The 15,222-nt window shown below is 36.5% G+C and overlaps 1 protein-coding gene across 5 annotated transcripts in view; it reads right to left on the bottom strand.

Moving 5' to 3' along the window:
• Positions 1-15,222, bottom strand: part of LOC110459872 (FERM domain-containing protein 4A-like) — a 127,778-nt gene that overhangs the window by 71,209 nt on the left and 41,347 nt on the right. For all 5 annotated transcript variants that reach the window (XM_021512371.1, XM_021512354.1, XM_021512342.1 and 2 more), the window contains 2 exons: positions 6,456-6,521; positions 4,608-4,702 (listed from right to left, as the gene is read on the bottom strand). In XM_021512371.1, the coding sequence (XP_021368046.1) occupies positions 4,608-4,702; positions 6,456-6,521 (161 nt within the window). The remainder of the gene's footprint in view (positions 1-4,607; positions 4,703-6,455; positions 6,522-15,222) is intronic.

Here is a 15,222-nt window from a genome sequence, read left to right as displayed (position 1 = left end):
CCTAGACATAAGGACTGACTTGATAAACATGGCTTTGCTCTTATAGCTTAGACATAAGGACTGACTTGATGAACAGGGCTTGGCTCTTATAGCTTAGACATAAGGGCTGACTTGATGAACAGTGCCTGGCTCTTATAGCTTAGACATAAGGGCTGACTTGATTAACAGGGCCTGGCTCTTATAGCTTAGACATAAGGGCAGACTTGATAAACAGGGCTTGGCTCTTATAGCTTAGACATAAGGACTGACTTGATGAACAGTGCCTGGCTCTTATAGCTTAGACATAAGGACTGACTTGATAAACAGGGCCTGGCTCTTATAGCATAGACATAAGGGCTGACTTGATAAACAGGGCCTGGGTCTTATAGCTTAGACATAAGGACTGACTTGATAAACAGGGCCTGGGTCTTATAGCTTAGACATAAGGACTGACTTATGAACAGGGCTTGGCTCTTATAGCTTAGAAATAAGGACTGACTTGATGAACAGGGCCTGGGTCTTATAGCTTAGACATAAGGGCTGACTTGATAAACAGGGCCTGGCCCTTTATTTTAGACATAAGGGCTGACTTGATGAACAGGGCCTGGCTCTTATAGCTTAGACGTAAGGGCTGACTTGATGAACAGGGACTGGCTCTTATAGCTTAGACATAAGGACTGACTTGATAACAGGGACTGGCTCTTATAGCTTAGACATAAGGGCTGACTTGATGAACAGGGCCTGGCTCTTATAGCTTAGACGTAAGGGCTGACTTGATGAACAGGGACTGGCTCTTATAGCTTAGACATAAGGGCTGACTTGATGAACAGGGCCTGGCTCTTATTTTCTTAACTTTCACAATACACATGTGTACAATATATATCTTTTGTCAGTTTCACGAAAAAACAAATCAGAGTTTAAGCTTCAACAAACAAACGATACATTTTAGATTGTTGGGTCAAGCACAATATGTGAATTAAATCATCTTCCCCATACACGGGTAAAATCCTCTTTTTCACATTTCAAAATAAAATTTCAAAGAAATCAAAAAGTATAGCAAAGTATAGCTAAAATGTTTCTTTCTCAGTCATAAATTCTGTTTTGTGACCTGCTTTTGTACACACGTGCAAATTACAATATCTCGCATGCACACTGTAAAACAAACACCTAGCAACTATGGAAAAGCATTATTCTTTGACTGAATTTGTAACGCTACAGAAACATAACCATCCTATCAGCTACCCTGTCAATTACCAAAAACATCGAAATGATTATATGAAGTTAGATTAATAAGGATAAGATATATCCTTCAGAAAACATTTCAATGATCTTCCAACCTAAAACATCACACTAGTAGGAATGTACTTTTGACATTGTTTACATAAGTGGTGACCATCTGACAGAAAGTAGAACTCTTAATTTCCTTCTGAAATATGTACAAACACTGAATGAACTGCACACAGTTAGCTAAGTTTTTAAAATCAATAAAACAGAAATACTTTCCTTTATGTCAAGGTGAAGACTTCAAAATGATTATCTGTTCATGTCTTAGGTTATAGGGGGAAATGTGGAATTATACATAAGTTGGATGTCTCAGGTTATAGGGGGAAATGTGGAATTATACATAAGTTGGAAGGCTCAGGTTATAGGGGGAAATGTGGAATTATACGTAAGTTTGAGATACTCTCTAGCATTGGCAACTGTTCTTAACATTAGAAAACATCTCTTAAGAAATGTAATGCCCCCAAAGATCATAATGGGACTCAATGAAATGGAATGCAAAAGGACAGCCATGTTTAACACTATATCCCCCCACCCCTATCTCTAGCCCCATAAAATTACAGGGGCAAAAAAAATAACACAAATTTGATTAAACCTACAACACAATATATGCCAGTGTATGCTGCAGTTTTATGAAAACATTTGTTGTCAGTGTAATTTCCCACCCTAGTGACAAGCTCCCGACCACATACTAGATTAATGTGTGTAAGTTGATAAATGTCCCTCCTGACAGTGGAGAACAGCACTGCTAGTTTACTCAGTCTATCTGTGGCATGTTATCTGTATTTAACTATATCATCACCTCCAGTGCCAGGGTTGTCGGACACAGTCATCATCAAGTTTTCTAGTAGTCTATTCCAGTTATCTCCCCTTCACCACATTGTAACACAATACTTCTAGTGTTTTACCTTCCTCCCTGAACAATGAGTACTATTTGATTTTGTATGTTTTGTATTGTGACAATGGATTGGTCTGGTTTTAAATTGTTGTGCCACCAATTTTTCTTTGATGTACCTAGGAGCATAGGATATGATGTCCTGTATATAGGACAAAATGTCGTGTACGGGACATGTAAACACTGGAAAACCAGTATCTAGGTTGTTTTTTCTAGACATCTTGAGACACAGGTAAGATCTATCCTACATCAAATAGAAACACGTTGAAGCTTACATTCACATAAAGACATATGTATGAGACATTAAATCCCACTTTATGAACTGAGGACCCTGTAATAATAGCAAACCCTGTGTTATAGAAACTATACTCAGCCTACCCTGTGTTATATAAACTGTACTCAGCCTACCCTGTGTTATAGAAACTATACTCAGCCTACCTTGTGTTATATATTCTGTATTCAGCCTACCCTGTGTTATATATTCTGTACTCAGCCTACCTTGTGTTATATATTCTGTACTCAGACTACCCTGTGTTATAGAAACTGTACCCAGCCTACCCTGTGTTATAGAAACTGTACTCAGACTACCCTGTGTTATAGAAACTATACCCAGCCTACCCTGTGTTATATAAACTATACTCAGCCTACCCTGCGTTATAGATTCTGTACTCAGCCTACCCTGTGTTATATAAACTATACTCAGCCTACCCTGTGTTATATAAACTATACTCAGCCTACCCTGTGTTGTAGAAACTATACCCAGCCTACCCTGTGTTATAGAAACTGTACTCAGACTACCCTGTGTTATAGAAACTATACCCAGCCTACCCTGTGTTATAGAAACTATACCCAGCCTACCCTGCATTATAGATTCTGTACTCAGCCTACCCTGTGTTATAGAAACTATACTCAGCCTACCCTGTGTTATAGAAACTGTATTCAGCCTACCATGTGTTATAGAAACTGTATTCAGCCTACCCTATGTGTTGTTATAAACACTCTGTACTGCACCTACACAAGACATTCTTGACTTGCAATCCTGTGACAGCTGTGCATGATGAGATATATTTATTCTCTATAAACCACCCCAATCAATATTCCCTGATGCTGGGTTAGTGTATATAATCCCTTTTCCCCGCTGTATTCCCTGATGTTGGATTTCTATAAATAATCTTCTTTCTCTCCTTATATTCACCCAGCCTTCCTTATGTAGTCATTAAAATCTATTCAGTACCATTTTAATACACAAATAGTTTCTCGAAGATGGTGAAGTATTTGTATGAGCAGAAATCCAAACATTTTAAATTGAATCAATATATACAAATATTTTCTACCAACACAAGTATCTACATTTCTGTTCTTGACACTCTTAGTGCAAACTAGAACACTGACAAGTCAGCAAGGGCCCTGCCATGTACCTGCGTACCCCCATGGTTAATTATCAGTAACAGTGACCTTAACCTTACAAACTTCTCAACCCCTATTGTACATCTAAATATCAAAGTGTATTACCATGTCAAGCTTTAAAAAGATTCCAAGAGAAGGACAGTATATCCCCACCTCCACGGTCTATTTTCAGTGTCGGTGACCTTGGCCTTGACCTTTGAAAGTTTATTTTTATCCCTCATTGCACATCTAAATATCAAAGTAAATTCATATTCATGTATGCTCCATAGGAACATGGCAGGAGAAGTAAAAGATTTAATTGACACCCACCTTGAATTAAGTACAATGATGCACAATTAAGTTCAATATCAATGTCAATATAACTAAACCTTTGATACATCCACCTTATATAACTCACGGTATTAAGTCCTACTTTTTTTTACCCTGGACATAAAGGTTTTCCCAACAGGCGATGGTTAGTCATGATGTTTATCCCTCATGCGTTCAAATTGTATCAAGACACAAAGTTAACCAGGTATTTTTTTTACATTTGAAAATTAACTAATGAGAGTCACATAAACATAACTTATTGGTATTGTATTCATGTAATACATTTTACATACACCTTTCCCCTTGTGTAATAGTTTTAGCTTCATCTGTTGGATAACCAACTACTCGGCAGTGAAGCAGACGTAAAACCACTCAAACGAACCAACAAAAATGTTCACAGATCAAGATTTTTGTTTTGTTACTGTTACCGCAAAATTATATTTAAACAACTATATCAAATTTAGCACAAGGCTGTTGCTGGTACAGAGAAACACAGAAAGAGAAAAGCCAATTTTGTAACACAATAGCTTCTCATTAGTTAAGGACCTTTCTACAACAAGTACATATAATGTTCTCAGGAAACACAGAAATAAGTAGATCGTATAAAAACAATGGTTTGTACGCGTGATCATCCTTCACATCCCCTTCTACTCCCACACTTATACACAAGCACAGTGTGTGTACAGCCAACACAGATAGGACCACTTTGTGAAATACTGAAGCATTGAGTACTTACGTTTCATCGAGAAAATAAATCCCAAAATAATCCTTTTCTTTTAGCTTAAAATGTGATGCTACCAGATCTAACAAGTCTTTTGTGTTCAATTTTGGCTGAAATGAAAAGAAACAAATTCAATCAGATTTGTTTTGGTGATTTTTTTTTAAAGTAAGACAAGCTAGGTAGTTTCTATATTTCATATATAAAGCCCATTATTTCCTGAATATATGAAAATACAGAAAAGGTACATCAGAAAAGCATAAAATTAATAGAAAATGTCAAAATTTGACTTTTATGACCTTGACCTTTGACCCTCTTTACATCAAAGAAGAAGCCTCTTTGGTGAATGAAGAGATAAAGTACATCATTCGATGACCGTGTCCCCCGTACAAGATGGATTAATTTCCAGCAGTATTGTTGCTCTTACCCTACAGACAGTGTGGATACAAACACTATAATATCTGTACACCAAATCCTCTACATTTGTAGTAGTATCAGTTTATACACCATTCTATATGTCTCTGTTCCAAGGTCAAGATCAAACTTTCTTGAAGTCTGGTCTGATTTCCAATTAGGAAGTTTCAAGTATTTGATCATGGGCACTAGTGATTTTTACCAGACATGTCCAGGACATGCAGAGAAACAGGTGAAACCTTTCTATTTGTGCATACTTCATTTTACAGGACAGTTTACTGTAAAATCTCCTGATTTATACCAGATTATATAGTACCGAGTCTATAACAGTATTTCATTTTGTACAATTGATATAACTTCCTTTCTATTTATACCAGATTATATAGTACCGAGTCTATAACAGTATTTCATTTTGTACAATTGATATAACTTCCTTTCTATTTATACCAGATTATATATTACCGAGTCTATAACAGTATTTCATTTTGTACATTTGATATAACTTCCTTTCTATTTATACCAGATTATATAGTACCAAGTCTATAACAGTATTTCATTTTGTACAATTGATATAACTTCCTTTCTATTTATACCAGATTATATAGTACCAAGTCTATAACAGTATTTCATTTTGTACATTTGATATAACTTCCTTTCTATTTATACGAGATTATATAGTACCGAGTCTATAACAGTATTTAATTTTGTACCTTTGATATAACTTCCTTCTATTTATACCAGATTATATAGTACCGAGCCTATAACAGTATTTCATTTTGTACCTTTAAAATAACTTCCTTTCTATTTGTACCAGATTATATAGTACCAAGTCTACACCAGTATTTCATTTTGTACCTTTGATATAACTTCCTTTCTATTTATACGAGATTATATAGTACCGAGTCTATAACAGTATTTCATTTTGTACAATTGATATAACTTCCTTTCTATTTATATCAGATTATATAGTACCGAGTCTATAACAGTATTTCATTTTGTACCTTTAAAATAACTTCCTTTCTATTTATACCAGATTATATAGTACCAAGTCTACAACAGTATTTCATTTTGTACCTTTGATATTACTTCCTTTCTATTTATACCAGATTATATAGTACCAAGTCTACAACAGTATTTCATTTTGTACCTTTGATATAACTTCCTTTCTATTTATACCAGCTTATATAGTACCAAGTCTATAACAGTATTTCATTTTGTACCTTTGACATAACTTCCTTTCTATTTCTCCTCATAAGTCATGTGTGAACTGAGCAATCAATATCAAATCATTAATAACGGAAATAATATGTTTTGAATACGAAATGCCGCCAGGGATGCTGCTGAAATCACTGGCACCCAAATGACAGTACATTTTGTATATTGTTTCGGAGTAATTTATTTTGAGCTTTTTTCCATGTGCGTCATATCAAACAGTCTAAATAGCTCACTTACCTGTATCAAAATGTCCAATATCCTTTCATCTGGCAGTACAATTTGACTTTTTCTGCCTTCATTCATCTGAAAAATACAATAATTTGTTACTTAAATGCAAAGCAGTTGTTAAAATATTATATAAATGTAAAAACATTACACTCATGATCTGCAGAATATACAAATTGATGCTGGACTACACCGCTCAAAAACAATCCACCCCTGAAATAAAGAATCCAACATTCCACGTATTGTTACACAACAGCAAGCTAACAGATACAAAACGTCACAGGACTTTTGAATTGATTAGGAATTGCATCGATATCGAGTACCACAAACATTCAACACTATACCTCAGCACTTCTGGTTGCTCGATGGATATGATGCGCAATGCTGTGTTACAAGTTACGCATTTACAAGTGAAGAAAGTTAGATGACAGACATCTGAAATATTCTGAAGATCTGTATATCAGGTCTTCGAGTTTTCACAGCCACCAAATCTTTCACATATACACTGTCAGAAACTTATGTAATCTATGGTGTCAAAGAGTTCTCTATTCTAAGACACTGGTGTAAAATACAAAAAACAAACGTATCATAAATGTAAATGTTTTCTACAGATCATCAGAACAGACGAGTCGCTATCACGCATGTTTTCACTCTCTTCATTCTGGAATGGCTCATTGCAACAGAATCTTGTGTTTTTGAGGCTGATGCATTACTAGCCCAGACATCTGTGTGCGATATTACAAGCAAGCTTCATCAGTAGAATTCCATCATCCAATTTAAACAAGAGCACGTTTGTATGAAATATATCCAATTCTTAACTGTTTACACCGACACTAAATAACACAATTAGGATCTCAGCAAGTCTAACGTCTGACTAACATCGTCTAGCTATACAACAACAGTCCTACAGTGGTTATAGTGAACATGTGTCTTAGCGTCTGAGTAACATCATCTAGCTCTACAACAACAGTCCTACAGTGGTTATAGTGAACATGTGTCTTAGCGTCTGAGTAACATCATCTAGCTCTACAACAACAGTCCTACAGTGGTTATAGTGAACATGTGTCTTAGCGTCTGAGTAACATCATCTAGCTATACAACAACAGTACTACAGTGGTTATAGTGAACATGTGTCTTATCGTCTGACCAACATCGTCTAGCTATACAACAACAGTCCTACAGTGGTAATAGTGAACATGTGTCTTGTCGTCTGACTAACATCATCTAGCTATACAACAACAGTCCTACAGTGGTAATAGTGAACATGTGTCTTGTCGTCTGACTAACATCATCTAGCTATACAACAACAGTCCTACAGTGGTAATAGTGAACATGTGTCTTGTCGTCTGACTAACATCGTCTAGCTATACAACAACAGTCCTGCAGTGGTTATAGTGAACATGTGTCTTAGCGTCTGACCAACATCGTCTAGCTATACAACAACAGTCCTACATTGGTTATAGTGAACATGTGTCTTGTCGTCTGAATAACATCGTCTAGCTATACAACAACAGTCCTACAGTGGTTATAGTGAACATGTGTCTTGTCGTCTGACTAACATCGTCTAGCTATACAACAACAGTACTACAGTGGTTATAGTGAACATGTGTCTTTTAAGTTCTACAGGTCTAACTTTACCTACAGTCAGCAGAACAATAAAATCAATAAAAATATTACATTTGTTTTGAAAGCTGAAGCAAAATCTTGAAAATCTGTGGCAGTTATCAAATGTGATTGCCTTGTAACTTGACAAGATTCAGAGATAAATCTTTGAGAGACACCCTATATGTGATTTCGATTTTTTTTCGTGATCACATTTTCGAAATCATACAGATTGTCAAATGGAATGAGCCGCCTTGTTTTATCCAACACCACTTAATGGCAGACATGCACCAGACTAATTGTACAGGTTCTGTTTTAAGCAGATGCCATTTGCGTTAATGAACACATTTATATATGTACAACAGGATAGAGGTGCTGTTGAATAGCCTCTATAGGTTATAGCCAAAAAAATATTTGTTGTCAAGGAAACAAAAGTTATAAAATTTGACCATGACCTTCACTGTGACCTTGCATTGGAACACCCAAGCACATCGGTCATCAGGCCTTATCATCACTAAGTCAATACACAATCTACCCAGTAAATATTCTTTCCCTCATCATATCTGTATATCATAGACCTTTTCCTTACAAAACACTTGATAGAACCATAGACAGGACATGGTGACACAGCAGTGTACGAGGACACAACAGGGATAAATGACTAGACCTTGTTTCTGTGGAACAGAAACTGATGTCTTCCTCTTCACATATGATACATACTGAAGGAAGGAACAGACAGGAAAGGATGAAATATAAACAACAGGACAACATGACCCTCTATGATCACCATGGATGAAATCAGGTGAGCATTTCAGGTTCCACATATATATTCCATTAAATATAAGATGCGTGTTGAAATGATGTAAGGGTGTTATAAATCATAAAATAAGGGACTGCGTGCCCAGGTAAAAACAACACAGGGTTTATAGGCTGGACAAAACAACGGGCAATAACTCTACAGGTAAGGGAGTGCAAGCTCCAACTTATACTACAGGTAGGGAGTGCAAGCTCTAACTTATACTACAGGTCCAGATAAATCATCTCCCATTTCTTAAATGATCAACATGATCTTACCTCAGTAAAATATTGTGATGATTAATGAACACACACATCATGCCATGGCACAATGTGACACAATGACTTCAGGGAGTGCAGCTCTTTACTTGGAGTAATGATCTTTCATTTTCTTTCTTTGGCTGGTCCTTATATTATGGACAAGTCTTCACCATGGCAAAGACTCACCTGCAAAATTCAGAGTCTGCCAGCCTCTTAATTGAAGAGTTATGGCCCTTTGTTTAATTACATTGTCTAGACCATAACTCCTATAATCTGTAATATACAGAGATAACTAACAAGCTTGCTAGGTCTAACATGAAGTCCTCATACAATACACATTTATTTCCACCTATCAGGAACCTTGTTAGTCATCTACTACTATGATGAGAAAGCAATATCTGAAGTTTTAGGTCATGCTATCTATCATCTATACATACTGTATCAACATCCTGTGATGAGTACAATACTGTGTTTCATTGAAGCCTACCTAATTGTAGACACTCTATACACAACATGCTGCGAAATATTTTCTCAATAACCTTTCTGGTAATCAAGTTTTACACATAAAATTAAGACTCCATGTTAATCTGTACACAAGATGCTAATACTTAACATCACCTGCTCTTTATCAATAACCATGTCTACAAATAAATGTGTGAAGCAGTAAGGTATTGTAGGCACACACGCTGTCTTAGCATCTTCTCTACACGTCCCCAATCTAATAATGCAACACCTTAAATTAAAGTAGTCCAGAAACTCAGCCTCTGCAGTAACGAAGACATAATCTGTTTTTTATTTACCATTAGTCTATCTATACCGTCAGGTCTATAACCTACAGTTTCCAATGTAATCAAAAAGGAAATAAGTATATTCTAGGTTTATGACGTTAAATCAGGCCTAGAATATCCAACTTTAAATGCTTTTCTTTTAGATTGCCGATGGCAGGTGAAGGTGGTCGAGTATAATGTCGTTTCAAAGGGAAGAAGAGTCCTTTGAGTGCAATAACCTGTAAGCTGAGGCTCCTAATACCATAAAGATCTATTGTATACCATAATGGAATCATCCAGATCAATTTATGGTAGAGGTAATTTTCAAAGTTATATAGCGGTGAAAGGATTAATAACCCTGACCCTGCTTGTAGGGTTTGTCAACAGCCAATGGCCTTCCACTCAGACAGCCAGGGGTTTGATTCCAACTACAAGCAAGTATGGAGTACTTGGAGTATAATATGCTGTTACTAGGAATGCTTCCCAAAGGAGAATTAGGTATGTAGTAATGAATGCATCATAAATAGTGAAGATCACGAAACACAATAAACAGCTGAACTACTTGTGTATATCACTTCTACCAGTATATGAGGACTTTTTTTATTTATGGACAGTTAACTACATTATATGTTGTGAATGGTCATTTCTATTCCACCAAGGGATATAATTCTTGGAAATGAGCTGTTTAAATGCACAACTATGAAAGTATGGCTTCACAAGAATAAATCATGTGAAATCACCGATTTTCGTTATGGTTAATGAATTTCGTTGATTTTGTGGGTAATCGTCATCCACAAATTCATAGGTCCACTAAGTAATTAGTAATTTAAAAGTTTGATATAAAGCAACACTCAGCTTTGAGTGGTCATAGTCCACAATAAATGTTTTCTCACAAAATGGTTTTTGTCAGGAAACCACGAAATTGAGGCTCCACGAAAATATCTGATTTCACAGTAGTATCGTTTCTCAGTCACTTTGGATACAAATATCAGAATCCAGTACCAGCATCTTAATCAATAGTCAGTAGAAATTGGCACCATCAAATGATGCTCCTCAAACCAGACTTGTGTTAATTTCCCTTAGGTCCGTCACTTAGTTCAGGCGAGTAACTTAAAGCCATGACAAATACAATATCGGAATCACAATTGTCATGTACATGTTGACCATCAAGATTCTGACCGATCAATGAATGGACCCAAGCCTCTCTCCATCTACTACATATAAGTGCGCTGAAAGTCAATTTAACAACCACATCATAATGTACACGTATTCAGGACTACAAAGACACAGGTAAACAAATGGCCAGGTGTACACAATAAACCACCCTCCACTAGACAGCAGCTCTGTGATATGCCTTAGCCCACAGCCTGGGTGTCACTATACCTGTCTGACAGGACATACGACAGCTGACCTTGCTCACAGGTCATGAACAACTCTGCATACAATAGGAATAGGACAGTGTTTAGAAGGTATTATACCACTTCTCATTACATGACATCCAGAAATGTGTATTTGATTAGAATTTAATGTGAAATTCAATGGCATTTTGAAAACACGGCCAAACATTAGCTATTCTTTGTATGACCTTCACCTCAAATCTTACAATATCGCTCACACAGTTTGAAAGTGCCGAAGAATTAAAAACATGGGAGAGGAGGTAATCTTTGAGCAGGGAACATAAATCTAGGCATGTAAATGCAGGTATTCGACTTCACGGCACAGATGCTGGTAGGAGCCCAATCCCTAACTCTCTATAGATGCTAGATCTACACACCCTTAAGTTGCTCCCAAATCCTGCTAATGCCAAAACAATAACAGGATTCCAATACAAAGCAGCATTGAGAATAATTGTTTTGCCTTGAGAAGCTACACCAGTTCCTAAGAGTAAGACTCCATCCAATTTGCCGAGCAGCTCACTAACAGCTAGGCCTTTCCTGTGGGAACCATTACCGGGCTGTTAAGTCCATGTATAATGTATAACGTACCTGGTGGAGGAATCCCCCTAAACACTCCATGGAGGCCTGTCAATGTAAGGTACTCCTCCTGATCAGTTCACAGTCCGACACAGTCCACCAAGGACCACCCCACATATACCTCTCATACAAGTCGCAGTCTGCACGATCAGAACAAGTCGTAAAACCTGCTGCAGTATATTCTCAAACAATCAGTTGATGAACTGCTGAGATGTTGCGAGACAGACTAACAGGAGATTACCTTCTACATTCTTTCTACATTCACAGAAATTAAAAACCATACACTATGATATAACAGAGTTTCAGATGTTGCAGAGCACATCATGCTTGTTGGCGCTAGGAGTTAATTAAATGAATTCCATTACTGCGACATCACCTGGCACAGTGACAACTCAGCTCAACCTCACACATGTAATTACATCCACATTCACAAAACAACCACATTTCACAGCTTTTTGGAGAAAGACCTCTTAATTCTTCAGTTCAATTTGCAATTATCACATCATGTACCTTGACATTCAAGGTCATTGGCAGCTCGAGGTCATTGGGATACTGCCTGTGTTTGCTATTCTATTTTAATGAAGGCTTTTCATAGGAAGTGAAATAAGTGCCAAGTTTGAAATGTTAGTATGTAAGTAGGTGTAAGTGGTGTGTGTATATGACAGAAGCGGGGTAATTACCTCCTCCCCACCTATACGAGATATCGCTTCTCCTTGTTAATATGTTCTATCTCTAGTCTGAAGCACTATACACTCTGCTATCAGTACATCATTAATTCTTCGGCAATGCTGACAATGTTTCTAATGCAAAACTATCCTAGCTACAAATGTTATCAAAGTTATCCATGAACAACTTTCGCTCACCTCAAATTTTTCATTTAAAAAAACAAGTTTTTATCTCTCGAGAAAATATTACAGGAGAATAAGGGTATTTCAATTTATCTAGTCTTGTCTAAAATTAATAAAATTTGAAATCTTAATTTAAAATTTTCACTGTAATCTTCCTTCATAACACAAGCATCAACCAGGATTACATAAACCTGAGATGATGTCATCTTTAAGGTCAGGGGTCAAGGTTCCACTGCAAGGAAGGCTAGCTGCATAAGCCTGCAGCTTAAGAACCTGATCCAGATAGGCCTGCTATATATGCCAGGACATGCCCCTCCAGGAAATCGAAAACAAAGACCACGTCACACCCCACAGGTGCCCTGCCATGCAATGCACATGTTGCTGTTTAATCACGACTTAATCATGACAGAACCACAACCTATTGCAGCGAATGAAGAATTCTATTTCAGTGTTGTTAATACCCAAGTTTCTTATAACGCATTATAACATTGTGAAGCCATGTCATGTAAATTACACTATAAAACTGTGGTAATAAGACATGTGAAGCCATTCTAGTCGTGGGGAAGGATGGCTGTTGATGAAATACCAACTAATTAAACACTGCATGAGCGGAAGGCATGGGCGCTAGGTCCCAGGGCTCAATATCAAACTTCATTTGGCCTCATTAAAACAGATCATTGTGAAACAACATGATCTTCTCCACAAAACCAGTCTCCGATAGCTGTAACACTCTCGTCAACACTGCTGTTGATTTCCACAAAAATATGACTTAATCACATTCAAAATCTTTCAAATCAATGAATAATACTTGTTCAGCGTCACAATCTTCAAGTGAAAATAATCAGTTAATAGTCCACTCCAAGTCTTACTCATCCCTGTAAATCTGACCTCAGCAACCTTCGTACACAAGGGGGATGCGCTTCCTGTGTCTTATTGACCTTCCTCAATCCCAATAGGTCTAACGTTCAACAGTTTCTTTAATTATTAAGATTTCTAAGTAACTCAGAAAATATTTCCTGCTATATTCAGAAATCAAAAACGGTCTTTTTTGGGCTGCTCTTTAGATTTACATTGTGATATACATAATTATGTATAAACAGTGGTCAGTGGTCAGTGGTCTAATTATTAAATTTGGTCAAGCACTAATCAGGTAATCTATCAATTAGTAATAGATAGTTAACTTGTTGGTATTGTGAAATCTCTAATTTTTGTGGGGGGTTTAATTTTGTTTATTTCGTTGTTACTTTTCATTTACAAATTCTTAGGTCCACAATGTCGTTAGAAGTTTGACATACAATTGTTCTCCCTAGGAGTGGGTACTGGTGTTCCCGTTCCCACAAATTGGTGATATTTGTTGGGAAACCACGCAATTCGGGCCCCAAACAAATATATAACTTCACAGCATAAATGAAAATTGATCAAATCAACCCAACCACTACCTAATTAGCACTATACTAATTTATCACTGCCCATGTGTAAGAGGCATTTTTTTTTATCTAAATAAACATATTTCCTCTGCAAATTAAACGGAAACAGCACTTGAGAAGATAATAAATAACTGAAAAAAGTGTCCTTTCTTAAAGAAATCAACACTGCCCAGTAAATAAAATGGGAAAGCCACTAGAAACATGTAATAAACACTACCAACATCTGCTGATCAATTGTCAATTTTTTTTGTCTGAAAATTAAAATAAAGCCTTTTTTTTCAGTGGAGCCTTGATGACCACCATATCTCAGGTATGAATGGACATTTTTCTGATTTGTGTTTTCACTCTCAAAATTTAAGGCAACATGTTATGTATGACTTCAGAAATCCCTAAATTAAAAAGGTCCCGCGAAAGACATGATTGATTAAAGATCCAGAATGTCATGTTGTTTGGAGATTAAATCAATGATATTTCCCTTAACAGGAAGAAATGAAATCAATTTTCTGTAGTCCTCTCTGTTTGATGTACCTGCAACACTCACCTTCAATTGTCAAGCAAAAAATTGATTTTATTATGACAGCGGAAAGTTTCGTGATCATACCAATAATCAAGGCTTTAAATAAGATCACTAAATGGAAATCTGTACATGTGTCTTGGATACTGTACTAAAATCAACACCATTTGTGTCTAGCTATATATATAAAGGTCATGCAGTGCTAACATTTTCACCATTAGTTTCTAGGAACCTGCTAAACTTTCAGGATTAGTGAGTATCAAGGACACTGTGCTAAAGTTGTAACCATTATTTTCACTGTCATTGCACTAAAATTGTCAACATCATGGTTTCTATGTCATCGTGCTAAAACTGTCACTATTTGCTTCTAGGACAGGTGCTAAACATTTTCATGATCAGTGAATGTTAAGGACACTGCTAAACTTGTAACCATTACTTTCGAAGACACTGTGCTAAACTTGTAACCACTACTTTCGAAGACACTGTGCTAAATTTGTAACCATTACTTTCAAAGACACTGTGCTAAACTTGTAACCATTACTTTCAAAGACACTGTGCTAAACTTGTAACTATTACTTTCAAAGACACCGTG

This window comes from Mizuhopecten yessoensis, unplaced genomic scaffold (assembly GCF_002113885.1).
Source record: "Mizuhopecten yessoensis strain PY_sf001 unplaced genomic scaffold, ASM211388v2 scaffold1319, whole genome shotgun sequence".
NCBI classification, from domain to species: domain Eukaryota; kingdom Metazoa; phylum Mollusca; class Bivalvia; order Pectinida; family Pectinidae; genus Mizuhopecten; species Mizuhopecten yessoensis.
Note: the sequence above shows the minus strand (reverse complement) of the source record. Positions and strands in the feature narration are given on the sequence as shown.